This window comes from Triticum aestivum, chromosome 4D, assembly GCF_018294505.1.
Source record: "Triticum aestivum cultivar Chinese Spring chromosome 4D, IWGSC CS RefSeq v2.1, whole genome shotgun sequence".
In the NCBI taxonomy this organism is placed as follows: domain Eukaryota; kingdom Viridiplantae; phylum Streptophyta; class Magnoliopsida; order Poales; family Poaceae; genus Triticum; species Triticum aestivum.
In genome coordinates this window covers 512,663,751-512,676,540 of record NC_057805.1, presented here as the reverse complement: position 1 = coordinate 512,676,540, position 12,790 = coordinate 512,663,751, and the positions used below count along the sequence as shown (strand labels likewise).

Genomic DNA, 12,790 nt, shown 5'->3' with positions numbered 1-12,790 from the left:
AAAATCTTCGAAACTATGTCGATCATTGACAGGTTTCGACTAACTTTTTTCAGGTGCAACTCTTAATCCTGTCGAGAACAAACATCTACTATTCCTGCAACAAAAACTAACATGTACTTGATCATTGATGGCGCACGATGCCGCGCCCATCCATTTGTACAATTAAATGATAAGGATTTATGTACATATATGGCCGCATGAAACATATTAAATTTGAATTAATGAAATTATATATTGGTTGAAAGGAATCTCATATATACATAGTAAAAGCAAAGCTCACACATACAAATTTCCTTGGTATGAGAACAACTAGCAGGTGGAGGCCCGGCGCCACGCCGCGCCCGTGTTTAAGCATGTTGATGATTCTCTTGTGTCTTAATCTATTATGTTTAAGCCCATCAATAAAAATTTTGTGTCTTAACCTATTGTTCTTCGATGTTGAGATGATAGAGAAGAGATAATGCTGTAATGACACATTTGATAAGTGCCATTTTGAGTACATCAATGGATCTGGTGACAACAGGATCAATAGACACCTTTTATCTCTATTGTTCTTCTGTCCAATGTCCCTCGAACTTTTTCTAGTTATGATAGTAATTTATATGTTTTTATATTTAGCTTGAACATGTTCTTAGCTAAAAGTGAAATGAAACGTGATACATACGTACCAGGTCCATTACATAGAATCCAATTAAACCGAGCATCAAAATATTCTTCTCCATATAACAGAGATGAGTAAAAGGACATCCACAATTATCATATGTGCTTCGTTTCAGCAACATAATTTACACGATAGCAAGATGTGTCATCTAGAACACCTTATACATAAATTCATTGAAGTTTTGTCAACTGGAAGTATCCAAGAAGGAAACATTCATTTATTACACTTTTTGCAAAGAAGGTATGCTTGAAACAACAATTATTCTTCATGTCAGGGATAATTGACCATAGTTATTGGTTTTTTAGAGAACCATAGTGATTGAGTAAGGAGTGCCGGTCAATTTTTCTCCCATTGCAACGCCCTTGCAATTTTTCTAGTTATTTATAAAGCGAGGTCTAAACCCGCTTCACGAGACATGTCGTGGCTGGGTCAATCAATCCAAGGAGTAACAGATCTGCTTAAACACGGTGAGGTGTTCCTCCGCGATGGCCATGAAGAGGTCGATGCCGCCGTTCGCCTTTCCTGACGGCACGAAGAGCATGAGCCCCTCGACGGGCAAGTCCGGCAGCAGCAGAGCAGCAGGCGCGCCGGTGCCAAAGTCGAGCTGATGGAAACGGAACCCCAGCCAACTGTCCACCTCTGCGTCCGGGGAGAACATCGAGCCGGCAGGGGCCGCCGTCGTGATAAGCTCCTTCCCGTTCGCGTCAGCCACTCCGCCAAAGTCCACGAAGGACTGCACGTACTCCCTGTCGATGCATGCCACGGCGTCGCGGATGGTGTCGACCACGCTGCCGTAGCTCGAGTTCAACACGTCCCGGACCTGAAGCCTTGGGAATGCCCACAAAACCATGTTGCCGAAGAAGTTCATCGGCACAGGAGGGTCGGCCCTACCCCTGCAGTTCACGGCCACCCTCACCTTGGTGAACTCCTCCGGTTTCAGGCACCGTGCCGCGGTGATCTTCTTCCAGACGTGCGCGAGCAGGCACTGGAACGTGCTGCAGCGGGCGCCCACACGGGCTTTGAGATCGGCGACGAACTCGGCCGTGAAATGCATCCTGAGATTTTGGATCCTGTCCATGGGAATGACGGCGTATTCTGCAGCACCGTCCCCATGCGTGAACTCCAGTGACCGGTGGTCGAACACCGGCGTCGGCGTGCTCCTCGGCACGACGGTTTTCGCGCGGTCGAGGAATGGGGTTGGCATGGTGAAGTCCTCACCCTCTCGGACCGCTGTCGCCCACGCGGTGAAGAACATGCTCATGGAGTGACCGTCGGCGGTATGGTGGTGGGAGCATATCCCGACCACGAGACCACCGCACTTGTACCTGTTCAGCTGGATCTGCAGCAGCGCCGCTCCAATCTTCTCCTGTACGTATACTCTTGTATAAACAGCTTGGCGCATGCATGTTACTGAATTCATGCTTCAACCAACTCATTCAAAAATACGAATTGGTGGAGAGAGGCGGGCAATATATTTCAACACATGTGACGTGAGCCGTGAGAGAAAGCAATGCCTCCATCGATTGATCCGTACCTCTCGTTGTGGTATTGTAGGGTAGAGGTGGTCGACTCTGGTGAGCATCCGGCCTTCGACGAGCACGTCCGCCAGGTTAGCTTGTACCGTGGTCTCAATCAGGATCACGCCCTCATTGTTGACGTGGAGGAAGCGCCGGCCGAGCTGGTCGACCGTGAGGCGCCCCGCCAGGTGGGGGTACGGCGCGACGGCCTTGAGAAGGCCTTCCTTGAGCGCCTCGTTCGACGGCGCCGGCGCAAGGTAGGCGAACACGGTGGGGACGAAGACGTCCGCCGCAGCGCGGTCGAAGATGGTCAGTGCCACCTTCTCGCCGACGAGCGGGTGCGGCACCGGCTTCACCATCATGCTGCTCGTGATTTCCATTGCTCGATTGATTAGTGCATGCGCGGGACTATGGTGAACGGGTCATAGACATGCATGTGCATCTTATAGATCGATGGATGCACGTTGGGCAGGCCTGAACAGTGAGCATCTGAGAAGTGGAAAACCACCTGTACAGTACTACTAGGTTACTTTGTCTTTTCTTCTTTGTCGTGATCCTTATCTCTAATATGCTAGCTTGAGTTTTGCACGCTACCAATGATCAGGACTCTACGCGGGAATTTTCACACCCACATCTCCTGCTAGCGATCGCACAATGGTAATGAATGGACTGTAAAAGAAGACCAGCCTAGCAAGTAAGCTCCAGGTTGATCGGACACTCCGTTCTGGAAAGCTATGCGTACCTATTATTGACCGGCAAGTTCTTGCAGGGAAAGACAAGACGAAATGAAACTGCGTTTCGACGGTTTTATAGTGCAAGATACTTGCTTGCAGAGTGAAAAAAATCAATGAAATTTCAGAGAAATTTTTGAAATTTCACATATTTCAGTACGGTCTGAAATATTTTTAGGCCCAAAATTTCGATGCAGATTCAAACTGGTTTCAAAACAAATTTAAATTACGACAAAATTCATTAAAATTAAGTGAAAATTAAAATCTCAAAATCCGAAATATGCAAAATTTCCAAAATTTCGCCTATTTCGGTGAGGTCCGAAATTATTTTGTTTATACTAGATAGATTCAACAACAACGTCACACACATAACAACCATAACTAAAGAGTAGATCAAATAACGTTGCAAAAGTGATGTTGTTGACGTTGATGTTGGCAATGACTGGTTGAAACAAACATAGACGGGGAAGGCAGTGCGCGGCGCCGTCTGACTTAGATGGTAGACGATCCGTGGTGAAGAAACACGAGCAGTTGTGTGAAATGCTTCCCAAAACCTTTATCGGCCCTCTCTGGGTGCAAGATCACAAGAGCAAGAGGTTCCGGAGACCCGCTCTCTTGTTAGTTGGTGAACGCGGGCGGTTGGATGGAGTAGATTACGATGACGGCACAAAAGCGAGAAGAGGGAAAACCCTAGCACGGTTTAATGTATCTTTGGTAGTCACTGATAGGTCATATATATATAGGAGAACCGAACGTTCTTTTGTTGCGACCATGCACATGCAGCATGCCTTCACCCTAGCCCGAGCCCGTCAAGGCAAGGCCAGTGTGAGCGTGGTGTTCTCTTTGTCTCCCCATACTAATCACTTAGTGAAGTGGAGAGACTTCCGTATATAAGAATGTGAAACTCCACTTCCAGTAGTGTGGTGGGACTAACAATTGCACCTCCACCTCTTGCCATACATGAACTTTTGAGATTTATTTGGAACTAGATATTGGGCCAAATAACGGATGCATTGTGTTAATGTGGTAGTGATTGATCCGGTTGATTCTGATAGTGGGCTAGTTACCAATCAGATGATGATTAGCCCTCACATGTCCTACCCGTGTGGCCTTATAAGGACCAAAATGGCAACACTAACCGTCACCGCCAACTTGCATCTACCTCTGCCTCCCCATCCATCATTGCGAAAGTTCACAGTTTTGCCCTCGTTTTCGAAACCCCGACGATTGTGTGTGATGTCGCACGGGAGAGCTAACTTCGAGACCATGCCTCTTGCGAACCTGCACCAAGTTGAGGACGATAATTAAGTCATTTGGGGAGCATGCTTGGCACGGTCACGAGCTTGCACCATTGAGATTGGAGTTGTCTTGGGTGCAACTCTATGACACCCTAGTGCAACCATGAGAACAATATCAAGCCTCATATGTAATCAACATCTCAAGAAGATCAGCGGCAAGGAAGGATCAGAGGCGTCACCTTGTTGTCCATTTGCAATACACTCTCCTCTTTTTGATGCTTGATGTTGACACACTGAAGGTGTTGCTGCTGTCCTCAGACCAGCTGATCTCCATTGCCTCCGTGTGATTGCCCGCATCCAGTTGGCTACTTCCTCGGTGATGATAGCTTCTGATGACCATGGATCACCGTAGTACCTTTCTGGAAGTAGCATCTATATATTTGTCAAACTTGAGGAGCTATGGTTAGTCATTCCCTTCTACCACAACTAGACTTGTCGTGATTTTACATCTAAACCAGAGTTTGGAAATTATTCTATTTGATGCTACCTTCTATTAGGACACGTAAACGGTATGTAAACTAAAGTACGAAACAAAAAGTCAAAAATAATAATTAAAGAAATTAAAATTAATCTAGGCAATGCTCGAGTAATAAGGGCTTATAGACGTGAGGTAAGTAGCTATCATCGATTTTCAGTGAGATAGCAAATAGGGCAGCACCTAGACAAGGCACGCCATGATGTCTCGTGCACATGTCAATCTTAGAAGGAGGCACAAAAGTCAATTATGTGTACTGGTTTGACATCACACAAAGATCGCCATGTATTGACAGATCTACTATTGTCTCAAATGACATATTTGGTCGTTAAATTGGTATTCTTGCAAAATAGTAATAACTGAAGATATTTCCAATGGAAGTTGAATTTTTATAAAGAATATGATAGTCAACATGAAAGAAGGAGTTTCACACAAATCATACACAACAATTCTTACAACAGTCAAAACATCCACTGTTAATTTTTTCTGGCGGGGGACATCCGTTGTTAGTTTGTTGGAACCTATTTTCTTATCATTCAATAAGAAATAGATCTCCATAAAAATGTCAAATAGTGCACTCCGATAACAAGTCATCATAATGGTATATGAACATACCATAACCATTAAAATCATCTTCATATACTTGATGTAATGGTGAACACATACATTTTTATTTTATATAGATGGTTAAAGACACATAAGAATGTATATGGTTTAGAAATATACATTTACATTCTTTGCATAATTTACTATGAACACTAATTTACTCATCTCCTAAATAATACAACCTGAGATTCACAACACATCAATAGAGGTAGTCACCGGTACATCGTACTGCCGGCAGATCATGCATCACCATTGGAAGGATTTTATTACCCCTCACAAACAATAATAATTAATCAAACACATTAATTGATCAATTCCGTTATTGCATGATCTCCTCCGCCTCGATGATCTCGGTGGTCGTTTTCTTGATGAGCTCCCACGCCCTTTTCATGTGCCGCTCCTCCTGCATCGACGACCCTACCGCAAACCGTAGAACGAACCTGCTACCGACCACTGTGTGCGCAAGGTAGACCTTCCCCGAAATGTTGAGCCGGTCCATCAGCACATAGTTCACCTCATCGGCCACTTCCTCTGTCATGGCTCCACATGCCCTGATTCTGAAGCATACCAGGGCGAAGTTCCTCGGCACTACAATCTCGAACCGGTCATCGGCACGGACAAGCTCCTCGAATGCCTTGGCCATAGCGACATCGCTTTGGATGTGCTCCTGAAGCTTGGCGGTGCCATAGGTGCGCATCACCATCCACAACTTGAGCCCACGGAAGCGGCGACCCACACCAACTTGCATGTCCTTGAAATCGGTGGCCTCACCAGAGTTGGTAGCGTCGTTCTTGAGATACTCCGGGTTCGTCTCTAGTGCGCCAGTGAGACAGTGCCTGTCGCGCACCCACAAGCAGGTGCAGTCAAGGCATGTGAGCAGCCACTTGTGCGGGCTGATGCTGATGGAGTCCACGTGCTCTACGCCATCGATGTGGTGCCGGAACTCCGGGCAGATGCACGCGCTGCCAGCATAGGCAGCATCAACGTGCACCCACGCATTAAACATGGTTGCGACTCCCGGGGACGACGGATGTCCTCAGCTCCTTCATGGTGACGTCGAAGGGAGCCGAGTGTTCTGGCGGGGACGCCATAAGCTCGTCCTGCAGGTAGCCTGGTTTCACGTGGGGGAGCACCGGCATGGACTCGATGCTTGTGTAGTAATCCGTGATGAAGTCGACGGCCTTGTAGAGGTATGCGCGCACGTCTTCTGGGTTGAGCGGCTGAAAGCTGCAACCTTCGACGCCGGCCGCCGGTTTTGTGTCGAGGCTGTCCATCGTCTCAGTGATGGATCAAATTTAGTTGTTAACTTGTCGAGCGTGCGCTTGGATCAGGACGCAGCAAGTGTTCCTTGGATGAGGATGCAGCAAGAGTTGGGAGGAGGAGGAAGACGTCTTGTGCTCTGTGATGATGCGGCCGGAGGGGATGTGTGAAGGCTTTATATATGGGACGACGGACGTGGGAGGGAGGCCGCGTTTAACCGATCTGTAGATGTACTACTACCACCGCTCTTGATTGGTGGGATGGGCGTTTGATTGGGAGGGCGAATGTATGGCCGCGTTTTTTTTTAAACATCAGTACAGACACAAGCGCTCACATACACGCGCATACATTCATCCCTGTGAACGTACACACGCACGCGCATACATTCATCCCTGTGAACGTACACACGCACATCCTATCTTTATGAGCACCTCCGAAAGACTGAGCCGGCATATCATCTTGAAATTTATAAAGTCATCGTAGGCACCTCATCGTCAATGGAAACGTCTCCTCCCACTGAATGCGCATCGCCGAAAATCTTAAAATAAATTCAGGAATAAATGCAAGCACCAGAATTTAAACCCTGATGGGCTGAAGATACCACAGTCCCTCTAACCATCCAACCGCAGATTGGTTAACCACGACTCGTAACAATCACCGTGCAGTAATATACGTGCAACCTCCTCCAGCAATCATATCAACTCAGATCCAAGAAGTGCAACAGACGCCTTCTTCCCTTTTGCAATCAATCAATCAATCGGCGATCGATCCGATCAAGCTGCGTTTACGTGTGTGAGTTTCCGGCAGAAACAAGTACGCAAGCGGGAGATGCGTCTTTGTGACACCCGCACCAACTACCACTCGCACGTCGTCTTCTCTTCTGTGAACTCGGGTGTGCACCAGATTATATGGAAATGACCCGTCTCCTCTACTATATCTCATATATGACTTGATTTTACACCTAAGACGTCCATTTCTTCAAGGAATAAAATAAAAAAAGAGATCTGCATATTAATCATTGACGTGCAAACGGGGACCCCATTCCCGTTCTTGTGAGACTCAGTGTCTTGGTTGGGGCTGTGTGGTGGCGGCAATGCCCCTTAGTAGGAATAATGTCTCACATATTCTATCCCCATCCCGATGATGCGTCTAGCATCGTTGGAGGGCATGTGAAGGTGTGTCTCCGTCGGATCTCGCGGGATTCGATCGGTGCTGGTCTCGGTGGATCTGTTTTGATCCGGTCTTTGTTTCAGTGTTTACAAGTTTGATCCTTCTGATCTACGACTTTCTTCATCGGCGACGGTTGTTGCTCTGGTGCGCTATTTCTATGGGGTCTTAGTACAACGACTTCTCGACTGTCTAACACAACAAGGTTTGCCCAGCTTCCGTGAGGGAGGAGCAATGACGACGGAGCGCCTTCGGCTCGCTCTAGTGTTTGTAGTCGTCGCTAGGTGGTCCACAGACATGGTTATAATTTTTATTACCTCTGTTACTCTTTGTACTGTCATGATTGAAAATGAATAGATTGAAAGTTTCTCATAAATAAAAAAAATCATTGACGCACAAGTTGAATGAGTCATCTAAAAAAATTATTTCAAGAAAGCTGCGCTCCCTCGGCACAAAAAACGGTCGCTTAGCAGCAAGAACCACCCCACCACAACTCACTAAGAGACTCGTTTCAGGCTACCCTTTCCTACCATTTTTCACTCCATATATAGGCTTTAAGAGCGTCTTCTTACAATCATAAACACCAAAATTCGGCACCAAACACCCGCGAACATGTCCACAGATAGTGACCAGACATCACACACAAAATTGATTCCACAACCACAAACACCATTTTCGAATCATCAAATCCATATTATTACATGGAATGTGAAATCTAGTATAAGTGGTGCTCATCCGGCTCCGTCGTGCCCATGTTCAGCGGCTGGCTGCAGCCCTCGAAGTATTGCTCCAGTCACTAGTGAGGTAGAGTAGGACATGGGCACGCACTGGCTCATGGGACTCAAGGCGCCGCTGTCTACCATGTCCTACTCTTCCTTGTCGGAGTCCAGAGTCTTCACAGTGTCGGCGGATGTGAAATCGATGATGGATCAGTCGTGGGAGGAGCCGGCAACGTCCACCACGACGAGGTTGCGGCACCCGGGGTGGCCGTGCATCATACGCGGCGCCGGAGAGTGTGACTCTGCCTCGCCAACGTCCGCCGCCTCCCGCGCGCCATGCTTGCGTCGGACAACGCCCATGCGTTCACCTCCACCTCGGCACGCGCCAACGTAGCGGTTGCGCATCCGCCATCGCGTTGGGACGCCAGACGGACCGTCCTGCCTCCGGTGAGGCAGCGGCGGCACACCTCGCACCAGATCCATGCGCCATATGTGCGAACGCAATGCATTCCATGCGGAAGGAGTCCGACCGCTGCCATCTGGCAGCGTCCTCCTGAGAGCGCCGCAGTGCCAGGCGGACAGCCATCTCCTCCTTATGGCTGGGTGGGACGATCTCCAGGCCAACGGATCTGGAGGTGTAGGATTCGGATCCGCTGCCCACCATGCCGGAGACGGTCGGAGATCGCCGGATGGGAGCTTGTGGGCGGAGGGCAGTGGGCCGATGGGGAGTGGAGTGGAAGGGAATGCGGCAAGGATTTCGTCCGAAGTGCGGATAGGGTCCATTTATGTGCGGCCGGGTGGGCCGGTGTGAGCCAGATCTAACTTGGCAGGCGTGTCCAGACGCGTCCGGACTTCCCCTTACCCATTCGGCCACTCCACATATGGGTTGAACATATGAAGAGTGTCGATCAGCCCAAATGTTTGGGTCCAATATGAGGCGCCGAGTTGGAAGGCGTTTTTGGGTCCGGGTACTGACTGGACAGGCAGTCCGGTAGTTTGCGGTGGATTTGTGGGCTACTTTATGAGATGCTTTAATCTTGTCACCAACCGCCACGGGATGAATGGAAGTGAGCTTGAACACCCGTCGAGCTATCTCACTCAATCGCGTAGGTGCGTGCAACTACGCGCTTGCTTCCACAGCTTGAAGGTGCCGCGGAAGGCCGATGCCACCGAGTTTTCCTGACTGTTGAAATGACATCGAGATGAGTACCAGCGAACTGGATTGACATCGAAACGGTGTTAAGTTCAAGTAGGATCGATGCACGTGAAAAGTTGGTACATCCCGACGCTTCAAAAACGTGATTAGTTTTGCTCACGGCTCTCCTCTTCGTCGATCATGCATCATCAGACAAGAGACAACACCGAGGGATCAGTAAAAATGTCAAAAAGGAAAACAAGAAGCTCCCCAAACGGCTAAAACGCTTCGATGGCCGTCCAACTTATCACGAAAAACAACAAGGCAGCGACCAAACATTACTAGCACACGCACGCTTCGAGCCCCAACAAAAAGCACCTGCCACCGCTCCGAAAATCTTGCCCGGTTTGCTTGATCCTTGTCGTTCTCTTTTTTCTTGATTTTTTAGCATGAATTTAGACGTGCAATACTTATGACACATATAGATGCACTTTAGCAAAATTGTAAAATTTATAATAACAAAAAAAAGAGAAACACATAATTGCACACAAACTACCTAACTGGTCTCCAGAGGCAAAGCTCAGTCCAATAAAGGCATCTCCAACGCCGACCCGTCAGCATCCGTCCGAACCGTGAAATACATCCAACATGGGTTTGTATTGGTCTGTGACGCGGTCCAGACGTACTTTCTTCCGCAAACCGAAGACAAACACGGGCGGGGGGTTGGAGTCTGAACTGCTGCCACGCCCGCTTCTTACCGCCCTGGCCCACCCAAAAGCGCCGATCACCCCTCCTGCGTTTTTCATCCCACACGTCGTGCCGCATTGATGCCGGCCTAGAGCATGTAGCGGCCGACGTTGATGACGCGATTTGACCAGACAGGAGGGCGGCGCTGATGGACGTGACCTCTCGGGCTTCGCCGGTTCAATGTGGATGCCGCGTCCCGAGGAGTCAACTCCAGCCGCTGCGCTGCATTGAAGCGGGCTGACCGCACCTTCGCCTGGGCCTCGCCGCGGCTATTTAAGCCGTGCGCCGGCGACACGCAAAGTCGCACTCCCCCTCTCTGAGCACTGGCCCCCTCCCCTCCTCCGTCTCCGTGCCCGAGCCCCTCCTCTGCGACCCCACCTCAGGCGATTTCGATGTCATGGTGCTCCACGCCGGCATGCGGAGTAGGCGGAAGCTCTTCCTCCGGTGGTTCATGGCGCCCGCCGCCCACGCTCTCCGGGCCCGTCGGCGTCCACAGTGACCGGCTCCTCCGGTGACGTGGAGGACTAGGCGCCGACACAATAGCCATCGCCGCAGCTGCCCCGACTTCTCAAGGAGGCCGCTCTGACGCACAAAGATTGTGTCCGTCAGATCGAGATACTGACGGAGCAGTCGCTCTGTTACATGGGCCCATCGCCGCTCGCTGGCACTCGTCAAGGAGGACCCGCCGTCCCCGCCACGCCACCTCGTGAAGCGCGAGTCGGCGTCCCCGCTCCGGCATGTGAAGGAAGAGCTGGCCTCGCCCCAACACAACTGCGACGTCCAGATTGAACGACGCGTGAAGGAGGAGCTAGCCTCGCCCCCGCACCACCGCAGCGTCCAGATCGGACGCCGGGTCAAGGAGGAGCTGGCGTCCCCGCCGCGCAACTGGTATGACCGCATGGACGTGCCATCATCGACGCCGCATCGCCACCGCCTCGGCGCCAAGGAGGAGTTTCCATCTGCGATCAAGAGGGCATGGGTCCGCCTCCTCTACTACCTCGAAGGAGGCGGTTACGGCAGTGCCTCAGGCTCGAGGGCCGTCAGCTCCGAGGCGGAGGCGAGGTAAGACGTGGCGCCAAACTGGGTTACGCAAAGACCCTGACCTCGCCGCCGCGTGAGCGCTCGACCGCTCTGTGACCACAATGGAGACGGCCGACAGGCGCCGCCGCCGCCGTGACGGTGAGCTCGCCAAGATCGGCGAGGAGTGGTCGCTTAGCGACTGCTCCGCCAACGAAGCATCGCAACAAGGCCGCCGCCAAGGCTCCGAAGGCCACGTCGGTAGTGGCCGCGGCGGTACTCCGCACCACCCAGCAGGAGGCGGAGCGGCTCCACTGTGAGTGGCAGGCAGCCGTCAGACAAGGCTGTCGCGGCCCTCCGGCGTCATTCCGCCACTGGAGGGACAACGAAGACGACGATGACGGCACCGACGGAGACGGCGGTGCGGCAGGGCAGGGCGGCCACGCGTACGAGGTGGTCATCTGGTATAGGGTTTAGGTTTGTTTAGTTTTTTTGTTAAATGGTCGAAATATCGACCTTTTATGTAAATTATGTCCGAATTTCAATGAAATCTGCCTGGTTTGAACGGATTTCGTCCAATTAGTTTGAACTGCTGGCCGGTATGCGGCAGCGTTGGAGAGCGCCTCCCGCATCTACGTCTGTGGACTGGTCTCCCCTGTCCGTGGGCGGATGCAGGAGAAAATTTGTGGATTGCAGTTGGAGATGCCCTAACCGGCTACTCTGGTACATGTTTTGTCCACTAGATGAAAATCAACCTTTTTGATCCCTTGTTTACTAGTGTATACAAATATACCAATTAATAAGTAGAAAAAAAAACTGATTTACACCAAACAAAGAACAACAATCGCTTGACGAAATTTCACTGCTCATACCTGATTGAACCTGATGGTATTCTATTATTCTTTATAACCCAAAAATAACTAAAATATATTTCAAGTACTGCTCAATTGTTTTACGTATCGAAAATACAAACAGATAAAAAAATGATGAAAACAGTGGAGTGTGGACTTTCAAAACCTGGGTGCAGCCACTAGTAGAAAAAGGGTTTTTACCCCGGTTGGTAAGGGCCTTTTGTCCCGGTTTTCGAACCGGGACTAAAGGGTCGTTACTAAAGGCCTAACCCTTTAGTCCCGGTTTTTACACGAACCGGGACAGGAGGTCCTCCACGTGGCCGCTGCTGCCAGCCCAGGCAGGGGGACTTTGGTCCCGGTTGGTGACACCAACCGGGACCAATAGGCAGGGCCTTTTGTCCCGGTTGATGTCACCAACCGGGACCAATGGGCATCCACGCGTCAGCATTTCAGGGGCTGGGGTTTTTGTTTTTTGTTTTGAAAGGGGGGGTTGGGGGGTTTTGAGGGGTTAATTTAGGTGTTTCATATATTGTGTTAGCTAGCTAATTAATAGAGAGAAGTGTCCTCTCTTATCTCCATGCTTGGTCGACGCTACGTACTATATAC

General features: G+C 50.0%; 2 protein-coding genes across 2 annotated transcripts; both read right to left on the bottom strand.

Moving 5' to 3' along the window:
• Window positions 1-810: 810 nt before the first annotated feature.
• On the bottom strand, window positions 811-2,615 carry LOC123100748 (tryptamine benzoyltransferase 1). Its single transcript, XM_044522628.1, has 2 exons — window positions 2,196-2,615; window positions 811-2,027 (listed from the first exon to the last, which is right to left on the bottom strand). The coding sequence occupies exons 1-2, from the start codon at window positions 2,556-2,558 to the stop codon at window positions 1,095-1,097; spliced, it is 1,296 nt and encodes a 431-aa protein (XP_044378563.1). The 5' UTR covers window positions 2,559-2,615; the 3' UTR covers window positions 811-1,094.
• Window positions 2,616-5,423: 2,808 nt separating this feature from the next.
• Window positions 5,424-6,302, bottom strand: LOC123100747 (tryptophan decarboxylase 1-like). The gene has a single exon (XM_044522627.1). The coding sequence runs from the start codon at window positions 6,292-6,294 to the stop codon at window positions 5,608-5,610; it is 687 nt and encodes a 228-aa protein (XP_044378562.1). The 5' UTR covers window positions 6,295-6,302; the 3' UTR covers window positions 5,424-5,607.
• Window positions 6,303-12,790: the final 6,488 nt, after the last annotated feature.